This window comes from Marasmius oreades, chromosome 2, assembly GCF_018924745.1.
Source record: "Marasmius oreades isolate 03SP1 chromosome 2, whole genome shotgun sequence".
NCBI lineage: Eukaryota > Fungi > Basidiomycota > Agaricomycetes > Agaricales > Marasmiaceae > Marasmius > Marasmius oreades.
Genome location: NC_057324.1, coordinates 4,489,493 through 4,517,007, shown reverse-complemented (window position 1 = coordinate 4,517,007; position 27,515 = coordinate 4,489,493). Strand labels below are relative to the sequence as shown.

The window sequence follows — 27,515 nt, the reverse complement described above, 5'->3', positions numbered from 1 at the left end:
GACGGCTGAAACGGTCCAGGTTGGTTCTAGGCCCACCGCCGGCTCCTTGGCCTCTACGTGCAAGAGGCTGTATGCTGTATATATCAACGCATTCTCTGGAACAAATTCTCCGCGCGAGTAGCTTGAGAAAGTGAGTGAGGATCCTCATCTTAGACATTTCATGTGGTTTAGGACTGGATCCAATCTTTTTTTTTTTTCAAAGATACGTTTACAAGGACGAGTATCACAATTCACCCAGTCCCAACGCAGAAATCTCTACGAATTTACCCGTCTGGAAGCTCTCATTCGCGGCCAGTCCTATTGCCAACGCTCTCGCTCCATCTCTCTCGTCCGCCCCTTGTTTAGAAGCATCTCCGCTATTTACCACCTCGCCGACTTTCGCCCCAAATAACACACTCAGCATCCTTCGGTCTCCTCCTCCGTGTGCGCCGTGATCGACCTGAACCTCCAGCTCTCTGGGTTTTTCCCATAGAGGGTGTATGGTCACCTTGGTTTCGCCTATATTCGGCAGCGAACCTTTACCATGGATTAAACCGCCGATCCCATCTCCCTTGTTCTCAACGGTCGAGGGAAGTCGATATTCGGATTCACAGACATGGAGCTCAAGCCGTCCTTTAGAGCCGTTGAACATTACACGATAACCCTCCCATGGGGAATACGCTGTCAGGTGATAAGTCATGGTGGCACCTGAACGATAGCGGACGAGAAGGGACATATCATCCTCTATGGTGATCGCATTTTTGGAATTGGAGGCTGCGAAAACCTATTCAACTGTCAATCTCTCGATGCTAGTGCTTTGACTCAAGGACAGACTGACGCTTTGGTCTCGATGATATCCATCTTCCCCCTCAGCATTCGCGTATAACTGTACCAACGTTTCGTCGTCCTCCATTCTCAACGAGAATGGATCGCTCTTGGCAACTTCGCTTCCTCTCGCTCTTTCATAACTTTCCTTCACCCATCCATGCTTCCTTCCATTTTCCTCGCCGTAGAAAGCCAATCTTCCCATACCAGCGACAGTCACGGGTGACGAATCTAACCACCAATTCACGAGATCGAAATGGTGCCCTGATTTGTGGACCATGAGACCTCCAGAAGATGACTTCAGACGATGCCAGCGACGGAAGTAATCTGCGCCGTGAACGGTGTCCAGGAGCCACTCGAAATGGACGGAAAGAACTGGTTTATGATCAAACTGAGCAAGTCCCGCGATGAAGCGTTATAGCGATACCTTGTCCGATCTTGCCCTCTGCGATCGTTCGTTTCACCAATTCATGCACTGGGTTATATCTTCGCCGGGTAAGTGTCACGTTCGACGTCTTTGCTTTGTTGACTCACCGGTAATTGAAAGTAACGGTCAAATGACGCCCTGTACGCTCCACAGCTTCCAGAATGGCTCTACACTTGTTGACATCGGTGGTCATCGGCTTCTCCGTCAGAACGCGGACTGTTTTGCGCTATAAGTGCGGCTCTCCAATCTCACAAGAGTAAATCACTTACCGCCAGCTTCCAGAGCAGGAATGATATACAAATGGTGCAGCGCGTCTACGCACGTTACCACGATTGTCTCCACCCTCTCCTTCTCCAACATCTCCTTAAACTGTTCTGGTTGATACGTCGGTACCCTTGGCGCTCCCAGTGAATCGAGAAGGTTGTTGTAATACTTGGCGCGAACGGAGTTGGGTTCCAGAATTGCCACCACGCTGCTAGTGGGCCGCTCGACGATTCCTCGGATGAACATTGCTGCTCGACTACCCGTTCCCACAATCGCTACGCGTCCGCCTAGGGATCTATCGACCGTCGAAGTCATGGTTGAATGCAGTGGGTAACGAGCTCAATCTTGAGAGGTGTTCGATGGGGGGTTGAAAAGGGCAAGGTGTTCGTACATGATTAGTACGATGACCATTCAGACGGCCCGCGAGGGTCCGCTAAAGTCATGCTACCGCCAAACTGAATGTGGCTTTCAACCAGTCGACCTGTGACCTTGGTACGCATCTTCGTGACCACAGGTTAATGGAGAATCTGAATGGGCATGAATTATTCAGTTCCCAGTATAAGAATAACCTATTGTTCCTGTCAGTCTTCGATACTTCGCCATGTCCTCCAGGTCCCCCTCTTTTGATTCAAATCTCAAGGAGACCGAGTCTCATATCGAAGTTGCTCTGCCTCGAGGCCCTGCTGCCTCTCATGCTGCGAAAAGGGGTGACGCCGCCCTTGCTATCATCGGTGAAAGTAGTGAACGCAGAGAGATCTCGAAGGAGGAGGATAGAAGAGTGTTAAGGAAGATTGATATCTGGTTGATGCCTGTCATCCTGTTGGTGTATTTCTTACAACAGCTTGACAAGTCGTCGTTATCGTACACCTCTGTCTTTGGTATTGTCGAAGAGGCAGGTGCGTCTAATATCATTGATTAAAGGCCCGTTCAGGGTTCTGACGCAACATAAATAGGCCTCGTTGGAAGGGAATATAGTTGGCTTACTAGCATAGTCTATATCGCCCAGCTCATATGGCAGCCAATCTCATCGTATCTCCTCGTGAGACTACCAATCGCCAAATACTGTACGTCTGCGTTCCTTTCTCAGTCCATGCCTGTCTCAAGTTTCAATATCTAGTGTTCGTGCACGTGTTTCTGTGGGGATCAGTAGTAGCTTGCTCGGCGGCTGCCCACGAGTTCAAGGGGCTAATGGCTGCTCGGTTTTTCTTAGGGTTATTTGAAGCATCCGTTGCTCCCGCTTTCATCACCATTACGCAAATGGTGGGTCGTGAACACCTTATTGGATCCATTATGATATTAACCCATGATTAGTGGTGGCGTCGTCGCGAACAAACGATGCGCCTTGCGATGTGGATGGCCATGAACGGTGTTACCGGGATGGTTGGCTCGTTGCTTGCTTGGGGGTTAGGACACATCAAGGGGTCTTTACATCCATATCAGGTGGGTGACAAGCAATCTTTGATTTTGATTTTGATTTTACCCTGACACTTGCTACACGCAGACTATCTTTCTATTCATCGGCATATTAACCATTGTGACCTCACCCGTTGTGATGTTCGCGTGATCCCTTTGCACCTTTGTGGAATTAGATTGCTAACAACTCGTGTCCGCAGCCTCGTCTTACCCGACTCTCCGATCAAAGCTCGGTTCCTTTCCATTGATGAAAAAGTCATCGCTCTCGAGCGTCTTCGGGCGAACAATCAGGCATGACTTCTTTATGCTGCTAATGCCGTTCAAAGCTGACACAAAAACTACAGGGCACCGAAAACAAAGTCTGGAAATGGGACCAAGCGTTGGAAGTTCTTCTTGACGTCAAGACATACCTTTGGTTCCTCCTTCTTTTCGTCTGTTGCGTTCCAAGTGGTGGCATTAGCGCCTTTGGTCCACTTATCATACGTAAGTCATGTCTTTCTCTTCATTATTCATGTAATTAATACGAAGGTATCATGTAGAGGGCTTCGGATTCAATCAGTTCGAGACTATCCTTTTCAACATCCCCTTCGGCTTTGTACAAGTCGTAGTCACCCTCGGAAGCGCATTCGTCGCAACGAAGGCTAAGCTCAAATGGCCTGTAATCATCTTCCTTACTCTTCCTCCCATTGCAAGCGCCTCAGCTCTGCTTAAGCTGGGAAGAGGACCGGAGCATCAAGCAGCATTACTCGCGTGTTATTACATAGTAAGCCGAACTTCCTTTCCTTCCACGGACATGTTACAATTATCTCATTCCTCCGTTTTTTCTCCAGTTATCCTTCTTCAACGGTTTACAACCCATGTTGTACTCTTGGTCCTCGCAAAACACTGCCGGACACACCAAAAAGCTCTGCACGACTGGTGTAGTCTTTGTCGCGCAATGCGCAGGAAACGTGAGTCGTTGACCCTTCGCCTTGAACCCCTATCCGAGCTCTGTTCGACGCCAGATTGTGGGCCCATTGCTCTACCGTACAGAAGACAAACCCGGATATCATCCAGGCCTCATCGGCAGGTAAGTAACGATACTCCTGACTCGTTTGTTTTACCTTGGTGTTTAATGCACTCCATAGTCTCATATCTTGGATTGCTCTTGCAGTTTTGACTTGTATCACAGCGACTTACCTTGCATACCTAAACAAATGGCAAGAGGAAGCGAGGATACGGAAGGGTAAACCGGGGAAGGTTGTTGATAGGTCATTGGAGACATACAAGGCCAGAGACTCGAGTGGATCTGTTGAAGGGAATGCGAGGAATGACCAGGCTTTCGATGATCTGACAGACAGGGATAACGAGGACTTTATATATGTTCTGTAACTATACGAATGAACCAGAAACGAAATGGTTATGCCTCTGAATTATCAACCCCGGTTATCATAGTCCACAAAAGTTCGAAACCTGTCACCATTAACGGTCCATCCCATTCACTCAACTCGTGAACGCCCATATGTTTCTGCAGTGAGGCTGAAAGGGACAGCGAAAGGAGCAATATAGCGAGGGTATTCTAACGATCTAGGCCAAAACATACTCCAAAAGTTCTTGTACCCGTATGGATTCCGATGAACCTTAAGGAAATCTCCAAGATACTGAACCCTTCAGCAGCTGAAAAAGCACCGAACTAGCTGGTGATTACCAGAAGGACCATATATCATGTCTAGATGGAGAGTGCACATCAGACTGTAAGTCGTGAGTGCAGCGGTTACACAGCTGTTACCCAAATCGTGGGAGCCTCAGGGGGGACTGTACTGGTCAGCGCTGGCCCGCCTTTTGGAGTAGCTGGTGGAGAGGTTTGATATCATAGCTACACTCGGAAGGGAATGTCTGATGAATGACATAGTCTGTAAGAGTGATGACGGACAAAAGAATAACCAATGGAACACACCTCAAGCCACTTCCGTAGTCTCAGTCGATAATTGGGCGTCAAATGGAAACCTTGTTTTCTACCAATTTCTAAAACCTTTTGGAAAAGCGGAAGAACCGCAGGGTTGGGACCACATCGTGGCAATAGACTCGAATGCAGGACGCCGCGAATCATCGCAGTCAGACCTTCGCGATCGTGTGTTAACTTCAGATCGGCTTCGAGAGTTTTCACAATCTTGACACAAACAGCCTGGATGTGGATGTGGTACCAATCTGTTTTGTCTGAGATTGGGAATATGAGCTCAGACTTGCCTGCCACTTCTGAGGGGTTGGTTGTAGACGTTGAGCACCTGCAGAACGCCGCTGAACCCCAGTCAAAGCTGGGAGTCCCGTCATCAATTAATGTCCTGAACAGGAGACGTTTCGTCATCGAGTCGCAGGATCTCCAGTCCCATTCGACCAGTTGAAGGATCATACAGGTCACGACATCGTCAAGTAATGGACTTTGCTCAATTGGGCCAGTGCTAGTTCCGAGTCGAAGGTCAAACCCTCTTTGGACATTCTCAAAGCGACGAACGAGATTTGTAGGAACTATACCATCAGGCTAATACTCAAAGGATCAGTTCAGTCCATAGCACTTCACAGGACGTAGAACGTACTTGAGATTTTAACCAGGACGAGATAGCCTTGAAGCCACGGAACAGAGATGGTAATTTGAAGGCAATCTCGCGCTCTGTCTTGGCAATCAAAGTACCTAAATCCAAACCGTCAAGTCCGGCCAACAATTCCTCAGTAGGATATTTGCCGACGGAGGAACAAATGTCAGCCCAATTGTCCCACAAGTACACACTTGGCCATCCTAATGACAATTCGCATACCCGAAGAAGGTGAACGCATCGTTGTGCGAGAAAATCGCGTTGAAATTGTTTGTCAATAAACAACGGACCCGACCGAGACTGGTCGCAGAGGAAATCACTGAACGTGGAATATCGTACCAGAATATCTTGTCCCTCGTGGCGAACATTCAGAACTGCGTGTAGTGGCCGTAATTCCAGATCCAGCTCTCCCGCATGTAGTCCGAGTAACTGTTCAATGAACAGGGGAGAGCGAGGAGGATGATTGGGCAGGGGCAGTATAACTGCAGCGAGGATATTTAGAAGAACATTGCTGACCAGTAGCGGGGAAGGGGACAGGAGCGTGCGGTAGAAATTGTCCACCTCCACCATGACAAAGGGATTGATTCGACCGCCTGGAAGCGTCTTCCTTAAGCAAAAGTCATGCCATCCATCTCGCTCAGGGATGCTCTCCTCTGCCGGATTTATTGATAGTTCGGGGTTGCATCGGGACTGCTCAAGGAGCACCCCAAGCCACCGGCATGCTAGGAAATGATGTTGGCTAGTTTTGTCGATAAAAAACTCTTTTGACCGTGCTCGATCACAGAGAAATTCGGTGAAGGATGAATGATAGGGGCGAATCACATCATTCCGGCCACGAACGTCAAGGACTGAGTGCATTGCGCGTAGCGTCAAAGTAACCTGTCCGGTGGCGAATCCCAGTAGCCACTCGATGAACGCTGGGGAGGCTGGAGCATCTAGGGGAATCAAGAGAATTGCTGCAAGGATGAGAAGAAGCCTGGCACGGTCGCGGACAGCAGACAACACTATGCGGTAGAGCTCGTCGAGATCATGGAAAGGGGAATCGGAACCGAAGGAATCATAGGATATGTTGCCGAGAATAATATCAAGTTGTTCGATTGGATGGAACTCCCCAGTCTTAATGAACTGTGCCATAGTTGATGCATAGATGAATTGACCATCGGCTTTCTTGATTAACAACCTGACAACATCGGGGGCTGGCCAGGGGTCAGGAAACTCGACTTGTGAATATTTGGCGTCATTGCAAATCTCCCGAAATTGATGATCAAGGTAAAGTTCGATATCGTAGCTGGGCTGGAACGAATCATCCAGTTTGATATGTTTGGCAAGGCTACGGAATTCACGAGATTCAAATGTCTCTCGGATCCAGGATTCGGGACGACTGCATATCAGGAAATGTAAAGGGGAGTCCAGTGAATGTCGGTAGGTGGAGAATATAATGGAAAGTACGCGTCGTTGGGTATCGCTATCGTTGCATTCGTCCAGACCGTCGATAATAACTAGGTCTATGCCCCGCTCCAAGGGCTCCGTTCTAGTCGAAGATAGGAAGACTCTCCTCCACACGTCTCGCATACGCGTCAACCATGTCCGTTTCATTAAACGCGGATTTAAAACGAGCTCCTTATATTGGTCTTCTAGTGTGGCTTCCAGAATCCTGGGATCGGCGGTAATCCTCTGGTTGACCAGACGACCCAGGCGTGGTCTTGTGGTAACGATGCCATGCGCAAGGGATAGAATGAGGGAGGTCGGATTGTTACGCCTTGGATCTGATCTGAAAAAGAAGAAGGAGGCTACAAGTCCATCTTCCTCACATTCCTGGGCGACGGTCAATGCGATAGCCGATTTCCCCACACCTGCAGCGCCGGAGAGCCAACATACAGGTGGGTTGTGGGATTTCGAACTTCTCCACTCTCTAATGAGTCGGAGCACTTGTTCACGAGTTCCAGGTTGACAACGACCTCGGTCAAATTGTAGGCTCGAATTATGGGAGGCACCGATGCCTGCAACAGCGTCCCACAAGGTTCTGTGTGCTTCAGATTGGGCAGGTTATGAGCGTCTTGTTCGAATAACGACGAAGGGTTACTCACGATTGGAAACCGAGGTATTGAAATTTTTTACCAAATCACGACCGACATTATTAAACTCTCCCTGCCCTATCCTAACATTGCGGGCTCCACTGAACGTATGGAGATTGGGGGTAGAGTGTATCTGAGGATATTCAGACATCACATCGGATGTCAGTAGGGAGAGAGAGAGGTCGACAGCACGACGCCCACGACGCCCGTTCCCATGTCCAGTATGATTGATTGGCTAAGCAGCGCTGTGCTATATTCTAAAATGAGCGCTGAACGTGAACTGTCAACTGGGAAATGCCTACTCATTCAGTCCTGATTGATGGTTTCATCCGGTGACCACAATCTTAGATTCTACGAATCGCATCGAATGGAGGGATGTGATCCTGAGAGTCAAGGAATAGACTACTAGCAAAAAGTGACCGCAGAGGTTTGATGAGGACAGTCTGACTCGTGAGTAGGGTAGGTGTAAGGATCAGAAAAAGAACTTGTGGTCACGCTTACACTGGAGGCATTTTGCTGTGGAAATGCTTATCGTGACCAAAATGTGACTCAAACAATAAACATTGATGGAATTTAACCTAAATGAGATTACAATTTTGTAGTAAAATATATTAGTTGTTGTGGCCAATGCAGTGATCATTTGCGCAAAAGGTGCCAGAATGCTAACTCAATGCAGGGTCTTTGTCGTTTCGACGTCGATTGTGAAGTCACTAAGTCACGTGAACAGTAACCTTATGTAACATTGAATCAGCATTACAGCGGCTTTTGCACAAACAATCACTTCATTAGGAACAATAACTAATATACTTTAGTACAAAACTATTATCCTATTTGGGTTAATTTTCATGAATTTTCATTGCTTGAGTCACAATTCAGTCACATCAAACCCTTCCACATACAACTTACATTACTGCCACATGACATAGACAAGACAGTGTTCACATGACAGCAAAATGCCCCCAGTGTTACATGATACCCTATCCCCGTACAAACACGCACGTGACTGTGTCGCGCATGTCTGAGTCTCCACAATCGATTGTTAGGGACAAGAATGTCCATAACTTCTCAGAACGAAGATTGGGAAATCGAATTCCCCCCAGGAACAGACCCGGACAACTGTCACAGATTTCACTGTCTTATCCCTATCTAACATTTATCTTATCTGTGCCATGTGTTTATCTTATCTTATTGCTAGATATCCCAAATATGGAGTGGACCATTGGACTTGTTCTAGACCATTCTAGACACTTCCAGATTGTAGATCAGATCTAGGGGAATTATGTCAGATCTAGATCACACTAGCAACAGCCTTGGCAGGCTAGATGTCTAGATGTTGATCCTTGTTGCCAAGCATGCTTGAGCTATCCAGAGTACTATATATTTACTCAGTGTTACCCAGTGTTACTCAGTGTACCATATAGTTACCCAGTGTTACCCAGAGTACTATTGTTCTCTGGAATGTACCTGGGGTCTTCCAATCAGACAATTACCAAGCACACCATGTGCTACTATTCAAATAGAGTATTAGAGGTCTTAGTATAGTATCTGGGGTCCTAGATAGAATTCATGTATATAAGCTAGACAGTCTGAGCCTTAGAGCCTCAGACTTAACAACATCTTTTGTCTTCATACAACATCTCTGTGCTCTCCATCTAAGCTTCACTGCTAATCTCCTTCTATCACTCTTCCATATCACATCAAGAAACTAGGTGAGTTGCAGATTTATGATAATCAGCAGGTATTATACCAGTTTTTCGACCATATTCTTCAATTTCCTTGGCCATAATTCTGATGCCGTAGTCAAAGATTGGGGGGCAGTGGTTGTACTTCTTGTTAGGGTAGTACTGGGGTGGTAGGTCTTCATACAGTTCGTTTTTCAACATGTAATTGAAAGAAAGTGTCTAAAAACATGGATAATGGGTTGGCGTCAGTGGCGAGAATGCGCTTCAGAATGCCAATGCCCAAACATACATTGTTAATCTCCTTCAGTGTTAGCTTTTTTGTGGTGTTGTTATCACAAATCTGCAACTCACCTAGTTTCTTGATGTGATATGGAAGAGTGATAGAAGGAGATTAGCAGTGAAGCTTAGATGGAGAGCACAGAGATGTTGTATGAAGACAAAAGATGTTGTTAAGTCTGAGGCTCTAAGGCTCAGACTGTCTAGCTTATATACATGAATTCTATCTAGGACCCCAGATACTATACTAAGACCTCTAATACTCTATTTGAATAGTAGCACATGGTGTGCTTGGTAATTGTCTGATTGGAAGACCCCAGGTACATTCCAGAGAACAATAGTACTCTGGGTAACACTGGGTAACTATATGGTACACTGAGTAACACTGGGTAACACTGAGTAAATATATAGTACTCTGGATAGCTCAAGCATGCTTGGCAACAAGGATCAACATCTAGACATCTAGCCTGCCAAGGCTGTTGCTAGTGTGATCTAGATCTGACATAATTCCCCTAGATCTGATCTACAATCTGGAAGTGTCTAGAATGGTCTAGAACAAGTCCAATGGTCCACTCCATATTTGGGATATCTAGTGATGTGATAAGATAAACACATGGCACAGATAAGATAAATGTTAGATAGGGATAAGACAGTGAAATCTGTGACACCGATCAGAAGAAGGCGAAGTTCAACTTCTCAGTGGGGCATACTCGATCTTGCAACTATGAGGAGATTCAATGATAAATACGGGCTCAAACCAGGAGCGGGACTCGTCGCTTCCTTACCGGTCACGAAGGAGGATATAGTTCTTTACAGGATCGTAAGCAACTATGAACATCACGTTCCAGTCGATACGGTGGATGACCTTATGGAGGAGCTTGAGGAAGTTTTTGGGAAACACAGGAAATGGTATATCAGTGATGACAACGAGTCATTCTCGAAAGATTACAAGATCAGGCTTCCTCGTAGTAGTAAGCAGTCATTTTTTCTGTCGTGCTTCCTGTTTCTCTTACTCTATTATCTGTAGAAGATACTGAGGTGTCTATGTCCGAGGAGTGGGCTGAAGAATGACAAGTTAATATAACATTTTTTTCGCTCAACAAGACCTTTGGAGGCACTGTCCAAGGCTTTACTTGAAGTCCTATCCCTGACACAGTTCCAGAATCCAGGGGTTGGAGTCAACCTCCTACTTCAAGCCCGGCCGTGTGTCTGATATGTCTGAAGGAGTTTACAGTTGAGGGAGGAAGAAGAAAGTAGGAAATTGAACAAAGATGTGCTGGGATTCAAGCTGCTAGCCAAGCCAAACGAGGATATAAAAGTTCTCTAAAACTACATGCACAAATGATTCAAGGCAACCCTCATCTCTAGTAGAAGGTCTAATTCTTTTTGTGCAGGAATTAAAATTTTAGGGGAGTACAATTCTACACTGCCAACCCTGGCTGATGTCGTACAGAGATCTGCTGCTTTTTAATGTGAGAATAATATTATAATATATCACCGAGACCAGCTCGAGCTATGCACCATAAGGTCGGATCATATATGACACATATGGAACTGGCGATCTCGTCACTATATATCCCTGTCATTATACGGAAAGAATCCCACCAATATGTTCAAGATATGTTGGACAGGTTTGGGACAAGAGTCAAACTGAAGGGGCGGTAATGCAACTTAGTTGACTATGCTACAAGGTTCTTTTTGCACTTTAAACAGTGCTATGGAGCGATATTTATCGTATTAAGAACTAGAGTGAGCCCAAATTGCTAGTTAAAGCTAGTGCCGCTAGTAGGATGTGCCGTGGGCACAGCTAGACCAGTTAGAGAGAGCCGTAGATTGTGTCAGAAAACTGTATGACCGTTCGAAACCTGTAGAACACTATGAGCAGAGGACTTAAGTAGTAATTCACCGAGTTCTACTCTCTACATTCTACTATGCACTGGCATATCAAGGGATTGTACTATTAGAAGACTTGTAGTCTTCACAGAACCGTTCGTAGCAGAACTTAACAAAGTCAAAAGACCTTCATACTAGGAGTACCTATTTCTACGGGGGATTTAGTTGACAAGAAATCGGACATTGGACCACACCGACTAGGAGAAATGTGATATGACCGTAGATCGAGTCCCGATCTGAGGAAAAGACAAAAAGACATGATACAGATCCCAGATCACAGATAGAGTACCTAGGAACCAGGCAGGAATGAACAACGGATCTCGGAGTCCACGCTGTTCATGTGCTATGGCGATTCGGAACTCTGGATCCATATGCTGGAACTACTTGGACACACAAAGTCCATATGATTTGATAACGTCGAAATGCAGGATAAGGTCCGTAGGCAGGAAATACCATATGGTACGCCTATGCAGGTCCATTCTACATGCTGAAACAAAAATGAAGATCGGTCCAGATTGGTCCAAAACATATGATTCGAATATGGAAAAGCTCCATAGACAAGATTCTGCACATGTAGCAGTCCCTAGCGATAAGCTTCCACATGGATTCGTAGCTACGATGCATTATTTTTAGAGATGAAACAAGTAGAGATATGATTACAAAGCTAGCGTAGAAGTAGTATAAAAACAGCTCATGTATCCGTAGATAAAAAAAAGTACTACCCGTGCGTAGGAAAGTCCTGAGTGGGTTGCCCATGAGTAACTGCTCTTGACACCAATAGAGAGATTTGCCCTGTCTTTGTGCAGTGAAACGATAAGATTTGATTTGAACTATACGAGACCGTCGAGGTCAAAACTAGAGAACTATCCGTCCCGTAGGCCGCCGAGGTCTTGATTACTGTTTTGTGATCCGTCAAGGGTCTTAGCGTTCGTGTCCGTCGAGGGCAATAGTCTCCAATCGTTCGAATTAGTCTTACCATAGACGAAATTCATAGTCCCACTTAGTCCACTGGACAATAAACAGAGCCCCTACAAACCTTAGAATCCTGTAGCTGTGGTGTTTTTACACTTGCAGTTACACATTGATTTCATAAAACCTTCATACGATATTGAGACTGTGATCTTGTGCGTAACCTTTGCCAAGCAGTCCACCCTTGCAATCTTTCCTGGTGTGTAGAGTTATTGATAGACTTTACACAGAGGTTTACTAGTTTTGAGTTGATTTGGTGTTGGTGCTACTCCCGTAGCTCTGATATTAGGTTGACTCTTGAGTGGTATTCTTCGCCCATTAGCGGTACAACTTTTTTCTATACTGACAGGAAGATTTTGTACACATAAGGACATGAGCATGTTATATAGTGTATTCTGCACAAGACAAACATATATCTAAACTTTTACAAATTGACTACTCAGGCAGATAGGTCGAACAACTGCGCATGACGGGAACTGTAACATACATAAAGATGGCAGAGGCGAGACAGGGAGTACAAGGGAATCACTCAGCGTCAATGATCGCAGCCTATGAACAATCAGGTCAGCACAGGTTATACAGGGGAAACAGTAAGAAAATACATACATACAAAGTATACATGTAAAGTTTTTCCTTCACACCGCCATCGTTTGTTTCCCTGTGACATCTGTTAGATACGAAACGTTGAGCTAATGAGAGAACCGGTACTTGGTGCGTCAAATGAAGACAGAGTACCTGGACCAAACGTGCATGCGAAAGTGTTGCCATAGGTCTTCCCGAACTCTACGCCGTGTGTCCTCCTCCGAGTCATCCAAGTCCTCAGAACCTTCGTCTGAATCGTCGTGGTCGTTTGTCAACTTTGTGCCCCATAGAACCATCCTCGAATGAACGGTCCTTCGAGTTCTATGGTCGGATCCCATGATGGCCAATCAGTGTTCAGAAAGTCGGTGTGTGCTGCTGCGAATGCCATCCAATAAGCTTCACGCCCCCATTCCCAATCTGACTGCTTCCCCCACTCAATGAAAGTTGACATCCAGTGCGTGATACTGTTGTGGAGACAGACCCAGGACTCGGTGGTATGGTGGTCAAATGTTGGCGGTAGCGGCAAGAACATTGGGCAGGAAATCGTGTCAATATAGTTGCGTGTGTCGAGGACGGCATGCTCCTTCAATGGTCAACGTAGTTTGTAACTGAGCCGGATAACTTACCTTTTCTGTCAGTTCCTCGTTGATCATGGGCTGTAGAAACAAGTTGTACGGTTTGGACAGTGATAGCGAAAGCTTGAAAGGCTGCAAAGATGCATCAGGAGATGATAAATATTCAGTGTAAAACTTATGACTGTAGTTTCAAGGAGATGTGGTGGCAATTCACCTTCGAGAGAAACAGTGAGGGGAATGTGATAGACTCGTTTAGTAAATAGAGGAGTGTCGAGTGAACGTTGGAGAACGACAGACATCGTCATTTTGAGGGGGTGGATCGTGTGAGAGAGTGGTGGTTGTTGGTTGAGCAACTTGGGTGCAGGCACATGTGGCTGTGACATGACATGACACGTGCATGCAACGTGTATTGCAATGTGTGCCAGTGTGCTGTCCCAATCTTTTCCTCTTCAATCCCAATACCTCCACTGGCTTTGCAATTTTTGGGAGCTTGATATGGATATAGCAGTATCAGGAGTAAAAGGTACTCTTCTATTAATCCAAACAACATATTATATAAATTCTTTTTCCAGTTTTTCATTTGGTTTATTCAGACAAGGACCCACAGTCTAGAGATCTGTTTGAGTGTCTGACATGCCAGAAAAGGGCTGGAAACTATCAAGAGATTGAACAGAAGAACTTAAATAAACATCGGGAAACTGAGAAACATCGCACCAGTGAGAAACACTATGTTCAGGCTCAGCTGGATAAACTGATATCAACATCAACACCAACACCAACACCAACATTGACACCAAACACAAAACCCATGCCCTCCCCTGCTGAATCCCCCACTCCTCCTCCCAATCAAGGCTCCTTTGAGGAAGAAATGATGCAAATGGCTGACCTTTGGACTCTTACAACCAGAGAGATCTCTCTCAGTGACCAAGCCCCCCCAGAGGATTATTATGAAGAATATATCCGGGCTTTAGAGACTGGAGAGGTCATCTTTTGCCAACTTCCATCTTAGGGTGCAACAGGATCCTTAGAGTTGCCAAATGATGATGATGATAATGACAAAGGGGAAGAAGTTGATGATGTGCTTGAAGGTATACATTAACCTCAAATTCTGCCTTGCACTAACTGACAAATCTTTATAGTTCCCTCTGTTTTTTTGGATACAGCTTCTTATAAGACCCCAAGCACAAAGTCACCAACATATCCTTGGCCTTCAATGCCTGTAATTATTTTGTACAGTCCAGTTTTTGCTGTTATTGATAAACAGTTTATTTTTTTTTCCAGTTCTTTCTAATGCAATTACTGTTTAGTGGCAGTACATAAGTTCAATTCTCAGAAATTCAGAAGAAAGCTGTGCTCTCATGGGCAAAATCTCTTGGAGTGCAGAATGTTCCGTCACTCAGTACCTTAAAAAAGGTCCAGAAGTCAATTGAGGATATGTTGACAAGCCCAACAGAGAAAGTAACATCTTTCTCTGGAACAGTGTTTCATATTAATGATATAGTGAGGGCCATAGCAAAGGTAGAAATTTTTTTTAGCACACACTCTGCTGTACTTATATTATGAATAGGACTTCTCAAATCCAATAACACGTTTTTCAATGGTTGAATATCCTGAAGATGGGCAGAACTCAATGTCAGAAATGTATCATGGGTACAAGTGGGTTGTTGACCTTCCACGTGATATGTTGACAATTACTGCTCATGTCAATGGAAGGCTCTATTTTTTGGGCAAGCTATTGCAATATGATGGGGGTGGTTTTTTTATTCCTGACTGATTCCTCACAAGATGTACATCTGATGGAGAGAAAAAGGACTTGTATGCCACTGGACACACTGTTCAGAGGACAAGAGTAAGCTCTAGTTGTCAAGTTAATTCATATTTCTGACAATTCCTTGAATAAGACTGGCTATATTGTCTCTCCCGACAAATATATGATACCAACAGAAACATTCCAAAGAACATATGAAGATCTTCAGAATGATGGGTATATTTATTGTGGATTTGCAGGTGCAGTTTTTTTTTTCTGTACCTAATTTAAATATTCTCACAGCTTATGGTTTGTTTAGAATGTTCAATATCATACAGTAAACAAATGCCCCATCCAAGACGAAAACATGCCAGAGGCCACATGGTATATGGTGTACCACTTATCATCTTTGTTGACGACGTTAGTGGAAATATATCCAAACAATGGAACAAACACCATGCTGTCTATATGTTAAATGGCTTGCTTCCAAGGCAGATGATAGAGAAGGATTTCTGTACAAGATTTGTCATCTCTTCACCTCATGCAACGCCTATGGAGCTTGTAAAAGCACTAAAGGAGAGTATTATGTAAGTATCAAAGGTCTCTGGTTATAACAATTGACTAAAAATTCAAATTAACAGGAAAGCAGCTGAACATGGAGTTGAGGCATATGACTGCAAATTTGAGGAGGAGTGTCTCCTTATACCCCATGCACATTTTTGGGCTGGTGATAATCCAATGCAGGCAGAGGAATGTAGTCATGCTGGACTTCATTGCAATTTTTTCTGCCAGGAATGTAAAGTTGGGGGGACTCAAGAAGAGAAGCAGACAGATAATGGATTTATGGAGTTGTTCAAGGTGAAGTGATTATTTTTAATCTGATAGTGGTAATTTTTGACCTTGCTTATAGTCTGGTGAACTTCGTACACCAGAAGATACAGCTTCCAAGATATATGAACAACTGCAACTTTCAACATTATCAGGTGCTACTGAGAAGCTGAAAAAACATAAAGCAGCCAGCGGAATCAATGATTCAATCTGTGCAAACTTTCTTCAAGCAATTGTTGATCTTGGTAAATCCTTGTATAGTGGAAAACATCCGGACAGTGCTGGAAAAGCCAAGGAAGAGATTCATGCTCAACTAGAAGTAGAAGTCAACCGTGTTGTAGAGGAACATGGTATAAATCCATTGATTGGCATGCCAGGTGAGTGTGGAATAGCTTGCTCTATTGGTGTTGCTATTAATTTGAATCTTATTGTCAGGTGTCAATATGCATCAGGAAACTCCCACAGAAATACTGCACACTGTATTATTGGGTGTTGTAAAGTACTTTTGGGGCCAGACTGCATATATACTGGAGAAGACCAAAGACTTTTCAATTTTCCAAACATGCCTTTCATCTATTGATACTTCAGGGCTAAATATACCAAAAATCTCTGCAGAATATATCTGCGCTTACAAGGGGAGTCTCATTGGAAAGCATTTCAAGAGCTTGGCACAGCTGATGCCTTTTCTGATTTATGACCTTGTTCCACAAAAAGTACTCAATGCATGGACCATCATTGGAGAACTGGTGGTGCTAATCTGGCATACTCAAATTGACAATATGGAAGGATATTTAGTATGTTCATTTTTTTTTCAAGTTTACAATCAATCTAAACAAATAAATCTAGAGCAACTTATTGCATACTATTGAAGCGTTGTTAAATGTGACTGCAGAGTATGCCCCCAGCATTCTGATATCAAAGCCAAGTTCCATTTTCTAGTCCACCTTCCAGCACACATTCGCCGTTTTGGGCCAGCCATCATATTCTCCACTGAACATTATGAATCATTCAACCATGTATTCCGACTCTCTTGCATTTATAGCAATCGACAAGCTCCAAGCTGCGATTCATGTATAGCATTTGCAGCCCAAGATACCACAAAGCATATTGTCACTGGAGGATATTGGCATGATCCAGCTTCTAAAAGCTGGGTTCATGCTGGCCAGGAAGTACTCTCTTTTATGGAGAACAACACACTCTATCATAGACTTCTTGCAATACCCAGTATCTCAGAAAATGACATTCGCCCCAGTGAGTTTTTATAACATTCTTTTTAGACCAACCATTGTACTCAATAATATTCTACAGGTGTAATAAGGCTTTCATCCACCAATCAGTCAGATCGAGGATTAAACTGGTTGTCTACAGAGGCATCTAAGGCATCCAATAGTCAGGATTAAACTTGGAATACACTCCATAATCAACAGTTCCACTTAGGTGTTTCTGTAACTGCACAAAATGGAGACCAAGTTCAGTGCAGCACATTTGCTGTATTTCAGTATAAGGAAAAGGTATGTACATTCAATCTTTGATAGAGGTTTAAAATTTAATCTTTGTACAGCTTCAGATTGGGCGAGTCAAGGAGATTCTTTCTGTGTCTGGAGAATTATCAGAAACAGGCATAGTCACTTTGGAGATTTTTAACTTCCTTCTGGAACCACACCAGCTCCTAAGAATGCCAATCCTTAAACTGGATGATACTCAGAACTCATTGCAGATTGTACTGTGTGGTAAATATACAACATGATTGCCATGCAGGACAATGTACAACATACAAGAATATCCCCATTATTCAAGAGCGGACCAAAACATCCCAATCTCGACTTATAGTTAATCATTCAGAGTTGCAATTGTTTATTCTCAATACTCATGCACTTCACAACTATCTGACAATCTCAAAACTTCTTCCACCCTCACTTGCATCTGTATTTTCAAGACCTCCCCTTCCACCTTCAGAACAAATAGCACTCCGCACAAAGGCAGCAAATTACATTTGAGCTCAACAAGCTATTAAACGTGGCTATACTGGTGATGGTTCTGAGCTCTTAGAGTTGGAACCCCTTCCATTCAGTTCTAGTGGTCACACTGGTCATGGTCATGGTCGTGGTCGTGGTCGTAGTCGTAGTCGTGGTCGTAGTCGTGGTCGTGGTCGTAGTCGTGGTCGTGGTCGTAGTCGTGGTCGTGGTCGTAGTCGTGGTCGTGGTCGTAGTCGTGGTCGTGGTCGTAGTCGTGGTCGTGGTCGTAGTCGTAGTCGTGGTGGCCAAAGTCATGGTCGTGGTCACAGTAGTAGCCAGGCTCAACTGGCTGATCCTGGATCTACCCAAAGTGAGGTCCACCTTGATATGGCAAATCTTACAGGACTTAAAGTTGATCGCCTGTGCAATTTGTGCAAAATATTTTCTGTCAAGTCATCTGGAAACAAAGTGGAGCTGGTTGCAAGGTTATCAGAGATACCACAGGGACTTATACCATATCCTGAACTAGCCATTGCAGAAGAAGAACTTGGGGCACATATTATGGGAACAGAAGATGCCAGGGGAGAGGGTGTACACACTGTGATCAATGATCCAATGATAGGATTTGCAGGTGAAGAAGAAGGACTTGAATATATCTAGGGAACAACTGTAGCATCAGGTTGTAGGCAAATGTAATAGTATCTGATATATATATATCGACAGTATGTATCTGTACCGTCCACCATACAGTATTGACAGTATGTATTGGTACTGTCCACCCATAACAATATATATATTATATAATACACTGCTAATACAAGCGATAGTTAAGCTATATATTACTTCTTGTTGTCACAGGCAGTGTTGCCAATACTGCCATCTACCATATGACATCAACAGTATATATTGGTACTGTCCACCATGTGGTATTGACAGTATATATTATATAATACACTGCTAATACAAGCGATAGTTAAGCTCCATTACTTCTTGTTGTCACAGGCGGTGTTGCCAGTAGTGCTTCTGTTGGATCAGATTGCCATCCAATGTCCAATGGATTTTCACTTCAGATATGGATTTTGGATGGGCAATTTTTCTATCTGTCATCTGCCAGATAATATCTGACAATCCGTTGGTTATCCATTGGATGGTAGGTCAAGAAATTCTCACATTTAATAGATACTTTCTGTGTTATTTTACAAGAAAAAGAAAAACATTAAAGTCCTAATACTGTCCACCATGGTTTCTTGAATGCCCTGGGGAAATTGTCCTCACAGAAAAAATATATTCTCAGATTGGCAAACAAGTTTTGTATGTACAAGTATGGTAGACTACTGACTGAGATGTTTAAGACAGATGAAGCCTCTATCCCGTTGCCTGTGTTCCCTTTTCCCTTGCACAATGACGCGTGACGTCCCAGGCGCATGTTTGTGACGGTTCATGACCAAGTGTGACATTTCATCACAGTCACTTCTCAACATTCAACTTCCATCTTCCTTCTCCATCTTCCCCAGCACGGCGGGTTTCCTTCCTTTTCCTTCTTTTCTCTTCAAAACAACCACCATGGGATTTTACAGTGACTTTATGCTTGTGCCTACCGGCCCCAAAACTACGACTGCCACCAGTTCGCTCGTCAGCGTCGATGACCTGAATCAATACAACCTCAACGACAACGTCAATAATACCTACCAGACTCCTATTCGGAATGATTTGGTACCAGCCTCAACCGCCATGGAGCGTTCAACCACATCTCCTCGTCAGGAGAAGTCTCTCCTTCTCCTGCACTTCCTCTGAATTTTGCAAGGTCTCGTGAACCGGTCTTCGAGCTTGGAGATGATTCGCCCCGCACGGCCAAGCGCATGAAGGTCTGCATCGAAGAAGCATGCGACCAAGCTGGTCTCGGCGAGGAGGAAAGGCTGCCTGCCCAGAAGTTTTCAAAGGTACTTTCATTTCGTCCATCTTTATTCCGACTTGATTAATTTTTAGCTGCATCAACGTCAATGCGACACTCTCCTTTTCATCAAGCTTCAGAGTATCAAGAAACAACTCCAAAATGGTCAGCAGGAACAAGACAGTGAGTCTCGCTATGCCACGCTTCTGCTGGACAGTGGTTTCAAGGTAAATATGTCTCAATCGTTTGGTTTCAGAGCTGAACTATTGTCTACAGTCTCAGTTACAGGCTAAGCTCGTTGGGTGCCTACTATCACCCGACATCACGCACTATCGCAGTGGAGTTTCTGATGCAGTTATGATAGGTTTTTGTCTGATACACGTATTCTCAACTTACAAACAACAGTTCAGAGTCTCATCCGGCAAGAACCCGAGATATTCAATGTTCCGGTGCAGTTGTTCGAGCATCCAGAGCTTGTCAGTCAGCTTCAGAACCTGGTAACCTACGGGCTCTCCACTGCAAGAGGGTCCATCAAGTCAAAGGTACATTCTAGTCTATCAAGCCTCAGTTCGACAAATGAATGCACCTTCATAGCTCAAGGAATCACTTGGGAGGAAGAGGAGGGGGTCCCAGCCTATCCACGAGCTCTGTGCTACTCTAGCTGTACCTGGAATGGAAATCAAGGGTTCCCATTGGGCTCGAGTCGCATTCTTGGTCAGTACCCCTGCATTGTGTTTTCGGTCGCTTACTGATTCCCTTGCAGAGACTTTGTTTTGTTGAGTTTCCGAAGCTCAGCAAAGGACCTGAAACTGGGTCTGCCGAAAACACCTCGACTGCAACCAATGACGCCCTGACCAACGACAACACAAATACTCCTGTAGGTCAGCGACAACAACTCAGTGAGTAAGTTTGATTTTAAACCAGTAGACAGGTGACTGACTACTATACACTGTGCAACTTTGTATATTATGGAGCTAAAATGTACAGCATTCCACAAAATGTGTCTAAAATGTACAGTTTTGTGCTCATCATGTATTGAAAATGTACAGTACTTGACAAGATATAGTTAAAATGTACAGTAACCCACAAAATGTATTTAAAATGTACAAGTACAGTCCATCATGTAACTAAAATGTACATAAAGCTGGAAAGATGTATACAAGTAAAAATCTACAGGGTATATTGCCCCACGGGATTTTTCCACATTGTATATATTTATTTATTTTAGTTATTTTAGTTAGAATAATTATGTTTATCAAGTTGGTTTAATTTAAAGATATGACAGAATAACTACCCAGGGATTGAACTTGCAACCTTAAAGTGAGAATGACTGACAGGCAATTTACCAACTAAGCCAACCCAGCCATAAATTTCAAGGCTTTGGAAGCTCTAAATACACCTAGCGTGCGCATGCGGGAGATTTGCCGGTGGCACTGCCAATTTGCCGGTACCTTCCCTTTTTGGTTGAGTACCACCAACCCCACCAATCCCGCCCTTGCACTCAGTTTTAGGAGGTTTTGGACAGTCCTTAGGTCGTTTTAGGGGTTTTCATACACCCTGAATTCAAATTCAAGCTTAGATATTTTTTTTTAACCACTGCGTGAATTGATATTACTGTGTAAATAGACATATGACACATTCTAGACTGTCTTAATAGGTAGGCAAATGGTAGTCAATAAAAATATTAGAGATAGGTGGGAGTATGTATTTTTGAGTGCTGAATCCAAATTTCTACTTAGTTTGAGCTTTGGACTTCTCCCTGTGGTAATATCTACAAAGATATTGAATATCACCCTAACAAGAAATAATAATTAAAAGAGTAGAACAAAAATTGAATCACAGGCGGTCCGGGAGTATAGTTTAGACATACTGACAGGTATAGCCACCAATTATCAGACCTTATGAGTGATAGCTGACCTCTCTACTAAAAAAATACAAAAAAGCGGAAAATAATATATTCTTAAAGTACTAAGTCAAGTACATGTGTGGGTAGGGTGTGTGCATGGGTGTAACTCAATCGAAACAGGTAACACACCCTTAATCTCAGCCTTGGTTAAAAGTAATGTTAGGAACTGGGCCTGGCATTATTGAGGGACTTGGAGAACAGGTTATGAGAGGAAGAGGAGAGATATACTAAAGATTGAGGATCAAGACACTACATTCTGCAAGGCTCAGAAAAATATTGAAGCTTCTACCAGTATTTCAAGTTATCCTGCCACAGGGTTACGATGGCAGTCAAGAAACATATAGATACTCTGTGTGCTGAGGGTTATGCACACTTATAACTTTTGTACATGTATCTAAATCATGCCTCATTACTTACAATATAAATCAATATGTCAATGACATTTACAGGTCCCAACACCATTAATAAGTCCTTCAAAATTGTTATAATAGCCTATACAGCCAACTACATGATATACAGTCGTGTACATTTTAACTCCATCTTGTTAGTCATGTACATAACTAATACATGTCATTTACATCTTGTCCATTTCTCTACATGGTGGTTTATAATGTTCAGGGTATGTACATTTTAGTTGCATCTTCTATGTTTATGTACATGATGGTCCAGGATGCGCCAGGATCTACATTAAAGACACATATTGTAAGCTATATACATTCCAATAACATCATGATTAATTCTGTAAACTCAATTAAAAATAACAAAGTCAAATGTAACAGACATAACAACCTTATTGACCATGTAAAGCCCTCCAATTCATGTTCCAGAGTCTTGGGTTTTGCTGATGTCTCTGTACAACATCGGCCAGGGTTGGCAGTGTAAGCTAAAAAATAATTATCACGCCTCCACCCCTATTTGTCTTTTATTTGTCCTACTGTACGCGTCTGCCAGTGGGCACCCAGTCAATTGCTCAGCTCACCCAAGCATGGCTGCCACATCTCAGAAAGAAGATTGGGAAATTGAATTCCCCAAAGGAACAGACCCGAACAATACTGCAAGAAGTTAACACTGAAGGAGATTAACAAGGTGCGTTCGGGTATTGGCATTCTGAAACGCGTTCTCGCCCACTGACACGAACGCATTATCCATGTTTTAGACACTTTCCTTCAATTACATGTTGAAAAATGAACCATATGAAGATCTACCGCCCCAGTACTACCCTAACAAGAAGTATAACCACTATCCCCCAATCTTCGACTATGGTATCGGAATTACAGGGCCCAACCACTGTCAGCACAGCGCACTCAAAACGAAGTGCAGCACATAGCACAGTGAGTGCTACTTGCAGCACAGTCATCTTCCGAGCAGCACACCCAATCGGAAGTTATTTTCCGGCTGTGCTGCATTTACCTCTGGGTGTGCTGTAAAAGGGTTAGTGTGACGTACATTTATACACAAAATTTCGGAAATGTACTAGTAGGTGACAAGTCACTATGTAACAGTAGTGGTGACAAAAAAAAAATGGTATGACTTTTTTTTTTTGTACTGGCTTTTCTGTTTAAAGACAATACTCCAACATTCTAATACTTGTAGGTAGTTTCTAACTACTAAATGGGATGTGATAGATATAAAATAAAATATGTATGAGCTACAGTGAGCGTTGTGAACAACGGCGAGGAGGGATGATGAAGGTAAGAGGAAGAGAAGCAATGCTGTGCTGCTGTGTCCCACGCTCACTTTTAAACAGCACGAGGTTTGGGGGGAAGAAGTCACATGTGTTATTCTCACAATAAGATCATGCCACTACCGTGAGAATAACGCATGTGACTTCTTCCCCCAAACCTCGTGCTGTTTAAAAGTGAGCGTGGGACACAGCAGCACAGCATTGCTTCTCTTCCTCTTACCTTCATCATCCCTCCTCGCCGTTGTTCACAACGCTCACTGTAGCTCATACATATTTTATTTTATATCTATCACATCCCATTTAGTAGTTAGAAACTACCTACAAGTATTAGAATGTTGGAGTATTGTCTTTAAACAGAAAAGCCAGTACAAAAAAAAAAAGTCATACCATTTTTTTTTTGTCACCACTACTGTTACATAGTGACTTGTCACCTACTAGTACATTTCCGAAATTTTGTGTATAAATGTACGTCACACTAACCCTTTTACAGCACACCCAGAGGTAAATGCAGCACAGCCGGAAAATAACTTCCGATTGGGTGTGCTGCTCGGAAGATGACTGTGCTGCAAGTAGCACTCACTGTGCTATGTGCTGCACTTCGTTTTGAGTGCGCTGTGCTGCACATTGTATAGCCCCCGGAATTACGGCCCAAGAAATTGAAGAATATGGCAAAAAAACTGGTTTGATACCTGCCGATCAGAAGAAGAAAATTACAATGTCTCAGTGGAGCACACTCGATTTTACAACGATGAGGAGGTTCAATCTTAAATACGGGCTCGGACCAGAAACGAGGCTCTTCGGTCGCCTACCTGTCACGAAGGAGGATATAGTTCTTTACAGGATCACAAGCAACTATGAGCGTCACGTTCCAGCCGATAAGGTGGATGCCCTTATGGACGAGTTGGAGGAAGTTTTTGGGAAACATGGGAAATGGTATATAAGCGACGACAATGAGTCGTTCTCGGGAAATTACAAGATCAGTCTTCCTCCTAGTAAGCAGTCATTTTTCTGACATGGTTACTGTTTCGATTACTCTATAACGTCTCTCTGTAGAGTCCGAAGACACTGAGGCGTCTACATCCGAGGAGGGTCGATGAATGATAAATTGTGATTAACCTTTTGTACCTGCCACTTTTTTCACTAAACAAGAACCTTGGAGGCAATGTCCAAGGGTTTCTGAGTCAAAGTCCCACCCTCACCAACCATTGACCTTACAGTATCAGTGGCCTGAAGTCCAGTCCATCCATATGGGCCTTTTGGACAACGAGCAAAAACAGTGTCTGGCACGGTTCCAGAATCCAGGGGTCGGGGTCAACCTTCTAAGTACTCCAAGCCCGACCGCGTGTCTGATATATAGTGGTAAAGAAGTTTATAGCTGAAGGACGAACAGAAAAGTAGGAAAATGTGGATGTGCTCGGGTTCAAGCAGCTACCAACCCAAACGATAGCATGAAAAGGCACTCTACATTGACAACTACAGGCACAAAAGATTCAAGGCAACCCTCAAAACGGATATCCTCTCCCTTGATGGTTATCCAACTCCCCCCCGACCCGTCTCTGCTCTTCCGCACACGTATCCAAATACTCCAACAACACCTGCTCATAATTCTTTCTCCCCTTATACCTCCCAATCCCTTCTGGCCAACTTCTCACCGCACTAGCCAACCTCGCAGGCACACCGGGCTCTTTCCCCAACTCGGTGAGAGGAATCAAATACGTTCGGATCGTAAAAACGATAGCTCCGCTCAACGGAAGCCTTCGCAGTGTCTGCCTCTCAGTTCGGAGCTGTAGGTTCCCTGGTTCGACAATCGGTTCAGCATCTGGGTGAGCTGGACGTCCGTGAACAAAGTTATCTTCGTTTCCGTTCGTGGTGGTTGACCAGGACAGCTCAAGAGGGTCAATAAGATCCTCATCTTCTTTTCGAGGTGGAATGTCAGTCGGGACGGTGCCGTTGCGACGCATGTTCTCGGGTTTGACGATCTGCATGAAGTAGTTGTTTCGGATAACCGGTTTTTGAACAGATAATCGCTTGAAGAATCGTTCTAAGCTGTTTTGTAGCTTCTCTTGAACTATGAGAGGTCAGGTTGGAAACCGATTTGCGAGGGAAGAAGTCAATAGTACGTACATTGAGGTACGTGTCCAGTAGTATGGATTTCATCGAGGGGCAGACCAATCTTGTCCCGCATACGCCAAAATCCTGATTCATCAGAGTCGGGATCGAAGGTAGACATTGTACAGACACACCTGGAACACATATCGCTCCTCCCTGGAAGTAGTACCTGCCGTCGGTACCTTCGATCATCAACGCGAGATCGTCCTGAACACTGGTTTGCGTTAAGCACGGCACAGAGAAGACACGGGGAATGACCAGCGTACAGGAGAGCAGCTATTCTCATGGCCTCCTCAGCTTCTTCCTGACCGACTTCTCGAAGTACCAGCTTGGATGGGTCTTTGAGCAACGAAGGAGGTAGTTCCAAATGCACGTTCATCGGGTGGATATTCATCGTCTTGATAATACCGGAACTATCGCGAGTGGCCGTAAAGGTCGATGGATATCGTTTCGTTACAAAGTCGGATAATTCATGAGCTAATTCCACGGCTGCAAGAACATAATGAGCAAGAAGCAAAAAAGAAAAAACACGGAGAAATCGCACCAGCATGCCTTGCAGATTGCACGACGCCAGGCCTATCGGGCAAGAGGCGAAGAACGTTTTCGCCCTGAGAATGTAGGCGATGGTTTCGAATTGCGTAATAGGTCGGAAAATCATTGTCCAGCTAAAAGTGAATGAATAGAAATGTCAATCACAAAGTTCCACGAGTATCGGAACAGGACTACTCACCTCAATCCAGTCTGCCCAAAGCATATCTCGAACGCCCATCGTAACACTGCAAACGCCAAATACGACTCAGTACTCCCATCGGTGGCATCCTTGATATGGACTGACTGATACTGTCCCCAGCGGAATGGCCTGTATGGTATAGGTTTGATGTCTGATAGATTCGAAGTACACGCTGGGAACTCTGGGTAAGTGAACTTCACAGGGGTCCATTCTGTATTGAACGTCAGCAGACACTCGGTCCACGCAAAAAAAAACGCACCACCCCATTCCCGTTCGGCGTTCTCTTTCCCAGTTCTCGATTTCTCTCCTTGCACTGAACTCGAGCGAACTTGAGGCTGTCCACGACGGCGTCGATACCATGCAAACGCTAACACGAGGGCGATTATCGCAATAACACTAGTTTCCTGCAGATGGGACTTGACGGCATCGAGCTGAAGAAGTTGGCGCCATACGAAAAGCTGGTTCATTGGGGGAGAAGGATGGTCTTGTGGAGTGTTCGGAGAACTAGTGAACTGGATTTAAACCAAATTTAAATGGGAGAACCATAAGGCGAACGAATGGCAACCTGACCTGATCAATTATGCCACGGAATCCCGGGTAAACAGAACGTTGCTTACCGCTGGTGCTGAGCGTTATAAACGTTCCTTTGGCCTTCCTTCATCTGCCCTCGAGATATCGACGTTGACTACGGTTACCAAAATTGGATCTGCTTTTTGTTTACTAAACAAACAAAGGCGGGGCACTGGCCATTTGCCCTTATCAGAGTCTACGCATTCGGTTGGTTCGGTCCATCTCTGTTTTCGTTGAAAGTGCTCCCCCAATCATCCGCTACACCTCTGGAATAGGTATGGCCTTGCTCATTTCCAGACGGGGCAAACACTCCAACAATAATCAGCCTTTCCTTGTGTCTGAATCTCGGACAGACTCTTCAAATTATCAGTTAGACTTCAGCTTCAGCACTCCTCAGAGAAACAGAGCAAGGAACGATGACATGTCATAATGTAAGCTCGCCGTGCTTTGTGCTGAATCTCGCGTAGTTTCATAGTTTGTCGATTAGTTTAAGGACATGAGAATTAATCGAGCCAAAATTAACCCGGGCGATCCATCATATTACATATGTACTTCCACACCTTTT

General features: G+C 44.3%; 12 protein-coding genes across 14 annotated transcripts; 8 read left to right on the top strand and 4 right to left on the bottom strand.

The window, feature by feature from the left end:
* Nucleotides 1-223: 223 nt before the first annotated feature.
* Nucleotides 224-1,810, bottom strand: E1B28_005181 (uncharacterized protein; the record flags this gene model as incomplete). Its single annotated transcript, XM_043149731.1, has 5 exons — nucleotides 224-763; nucleotides 818-1,179; nucleotides 1,232-1,290; nucleotides 1,339-1,447; nucleotides 1,501-1,810. The coding sequence occupies 5 exons, from the start codon at nucleotides 1,808-1,810 to the stop codon at nucleotides 224-226; spliced, it is 1,380 nt and encodes a 459-aa protein (XP_043014339.1).
* Nucleotides 1,811-2,096: 286 nt separating this feature from the next.
* Nucleotides 2,097-4,279, top strand: E1B28_005180 (uncharacterized protein; the record flags this gene model as incomplete). Its single annotated transcript, XM_043149730.1, has 11 exons — nucleotides 2,097-2,391; nucleotides 2,449-2,559; nucleotides 2,613-2,755; nucleotides 2,807-2,935; nucleotides 2,997-3,049; nucleotides 3,109-3,199; nucleotides 3,253-3,391; nucleotides 3,448-3,671; nucleotides 3,739-3,858; nucleotides 3,913-3,977; nucleotides 4,036-4,279. 11 exons carry the CDS (start codon nucleotides 2,097-2,099, stop codon nucleotides 4,277-4,279), a joined length of 1,614 nt encoding a protein of 537 aa, XP_043014338.1.
* A 113-nt stretch (nucleotides 4,280-4,392) lies between these two features.
* On the bottom strand, nucleotides 4,393-8,043 carry E1B28_005179 (uncharacterized protein). Its single transcript, XM_043149729.1, has 6 exons — nucleotides 7,856-8,043; nucleotides 7,566-7,803; nucleotides 5,482-7,508; nucleotides 4,845-5,426; nucleotides 4,677-4,783; nucleotides 4,393-4,616 (listed from the first exon to the last, which is right to left on the bottom strand). The coding sequence occupies exons 2-5, from the start codon at nucleotides 7,702-7,704 to the stop codon at nucleotides 4,712-4,714; spliced, it is 2,820 nt and encodes a 939-aa protein (XP_043014337.1). The 5' UTR covers nucleotides 7,705-7,803; nucleotides 7,856-8,043; the 3' UTR covers nucleotides 4,393-4,616; nucleotides 4,677-4,711.
* A 2,192-nt stretch (nucleotides 8,044-10,235) lies between these two features.
* E1B28_005178 (uncharacterized protein) lies at nucleotides 10,236-10,582 on the top strand (the record flags this gene model as incomplete). The annotated part of the gene is made up of 2 exons (XM_043149728.1): nucleotides 10,236-10,482; nucleotides 10,539-10,582. The coding sequence occupies 2 exons, from the start codon at nucleotides 10,236-10,238 to the stop codon at nucleotides 10,580-10,582; spliced, it is 291 nt and encodes a 96-aa protein (XP_043014336.1).
* A 2,316-nt stretch (nucleotides 10,583-12,898) lies between these two features.
* On the bottom strand, nucleotides 12,899-13,251 carry E1B28_005177 (uncharacterized protein; the record flags this gene model as incomplete). The annotated part of the gene is made up of 3 exons (XM_043149727.1): nucleotides 12,899-12,922; nucleotides 12,980-13,040; nucleotides 13,109-13,251. 3 exons carry the CDS (start codon nucleotides 13,249-13,251, stop codon nucleotides 12,899-12,901), a joined length of 228 nt encoding a protein of 75 aa, XP_043014335.1.
* A 1,087-nt stretch (nucleotides 13,252-14,338) lies between these two features.
* Nucleotides 14,339-14,539, top strand: E1B28_005176 (uncharacterized protein; the record flags this gene model as incomplete). The annotated part of the gene is made up of 1 exon (XM_043149726.1): nucleotides 14,339-14,539. One exon carries the CDS (start codon nucleotides 14,339-14,341, stop codon nucleotides 14,537-14,539), a length of 201 nt encoding a protein of 66 aa, XP_043014334.1.
* Nucleotides 14,540-15,658: 1,119 nt separating this feature from the next.
* On the top strand, nucleotides 15,659-17,852 carry E1B28_005175 (uncharacterized protein; the record flags this gene model as incomplete). The annotated part of the gene is made up of 9 exons (XM_043149725.1): nucleotides 15,659-15,864; nucleotides 15,919-16,135; nucleotides 16,188-16,482; nucleotides 16,541-16,899; nucleotides 16,952-16,998; nucleotides 17,148-17,356; nucleotides 17,414-17,494; nucleotides 17,543-17,616; nucleotides 17,667-17,852. The coding sequence occupies 9 exons, from the start codon at nucleotides 15,659-15,661 to the stop codon at nucleotides 17,850-17,852; spliced, it is 1,674 nt and encodes a 557-aa protein (XP_043014333.1).
* A 344-nt stretch (nucleotides 17,853-18,196) lies between these two features.
* E1B28_005174 (uncharacterized protein) lies at nucleotides 18,197-18,720 on the top strand (the record flags this gene model as incomplete). Its single annotated transcript, XM_043149724.1, has 2 exons — nucleotides 18,197-18,430; nucleotides 18,514-18,720. 2 exons carry the CDS (start codon nucleotides 18,197-18,199, stop codon nucleotides 18,718-18,720), a joined length of 441 nt encoding a protein of 146 aa, XP_043014332.1.
* Nucleotides 18,721-19,623: 903 nt separating this feature from the next.
* On the top strand, nucleotides 19,624-19,854 carry E1B28_005173 (uncharacterized protein; the record flags this gene model as incomplete). Its single annotated transcript, XM_043149723.1, has 1 exon — nucleotides 19,624-19,854. The coding sequence occupies one exon, from the start codon at nucleotides 19,624-19,626 to the stop codon at nucleotides 19,852-19,854; it is 231 nt and encodes a 76-aa protein (XP_043014331.1).
* Nucleotides 19,855-19,919: 65 nt separating this feature from the next.
* On the top strand, nucleotides 19,920-20,858 carry E1B28_005172 (uncharacterized protein; the record flags this gene model as incomplete). The annotated part of the gene is made up of 6 exons (XM_043149722.1): nucleotides 19,920-20,000; nucleotides 20,047-20,178; nucleotides 20,228-20,288; nucleotides 20,357-20,493; nucleotides 20,546-20,665; nucleotides 20,715-20,858. 6 exons carry the CDS (start codon nucleotides 19,920-19,922, stop codon nucleotides 20,856-20,858), a joined length of 675 nt encoding a protein of 224 aa, XP_043014330.1.
* A 3,398-nt stretch (nucleotides 20,859-24,256) lies between these two features.
* On the top strand, nucleotides 24,257-24,638 carry E1B28_005171 (uncharacterized protein; the record flags this gene model as incomplete). The annotated part of the gene is made up of 2 exons (XM_043149721.1): nucleotides 24,257-24,533; nucleotides 24,595-24,638. The coding sequence occupies 2 exons, from the start codon at nucleotides 24,257-24,259 to the stop codon at nucleotides 24,636-24,638; spliced, it is 321 nt and encodes a 106-aa protein (XP_043014329.1).
* A 286-nt stretch (nucleotides 24,639-24,924) lies between these two features.
* E1B28_005170 (uncharacterized protein) lies at nucleotides 24,925-27,083 on the bottom strand. Of its 3 annotated transcripts, none has more exons than XM_043149718.1 (9): nucleotides 26,998-27,083; nucleotides 26,640-26,945; nucleotides 26,486-26,591; nucleotides 26,381-26,426; nucleotides 26,195-26,315; nucleotides 25,917-26,139; nucleotides 25,785-25,864; nucleotides 25,666-25,737; nucleotides 24,925-25,609 (listed from the first exon to the last, which is right to left on the bottom strand). In XM_043149718.1, the coding sequence occupies exons 2-9, from the start codon at nucleotides 26,845-26,847 to the stop codon at nucleotides 25,044-25,046; spliced, it is 1,422 nt and encodes a 473-aa protein (XP_043014326.1). In that variant the 5' UTR covers nucleotides 26,848-26,945; nucleotides 26,998-27,083; the 3' UTR covers nucleotides 24,925-25,043. The 3 variants fall into 3 exon arrangements, with proteins under 3 accessions (XP_043014326.1, XP_043014327.1, XP_043014328.1); XM_043149719.1 differs by having other exon boundaries at nucleotides 26,640-26,884; XM_043149720.1 differs by having other exon boundaries at nucleotides 26,381-26,591.
* Nucleotides 27,084-27,515: the final 432 nt, after the last annotated feature.

Bases quoted from the DNA above. Each gene is read 5' to 3' on its own strand.
- E1B28_005179 (XM_043149729.1), bottom strand. From the start codon at position 7,704: ATGTCTGAATATCCTCAGATACACTCTACCCCCAATCTCCATACGTTC. The intron at 7,509-7,565 runs GTGAGTAACCCT...CCCAATCTGAAG, and splicing joins CAATACCTCGGTTTCCAATC to CACACAGAACCTTGTGGGAC. The intron at 4,784-4,844 runs GTGTGTTCCATT...GTCATTCATCAG, and splicing joins GACTACGGAAGTGGCTTGAG to ACATTCCCTTCCGAGTGTAG.
- E1B28_005170 (XM_043149719.1), bottom strand. From the start codon at position 27,041: ATGAAGGAAGGCCAAAGGAACGTTTATAACGCTCAGCACCAGCG. The intron at 26,592-26,639 runs GTGCGTTTTTTT...CGTTCAATACAG, and splicing joins CGCCGAACGGGAATGGGGTG to AATGGACCCCTGTGAAGTTC. The intron at 25,610-25,665 runs GTACGTACTATT...GACCTCTCATAG, and splicing joins TACTGGACACGTACCTCAAT to TTCAAGAGAAGCTACAAAAC.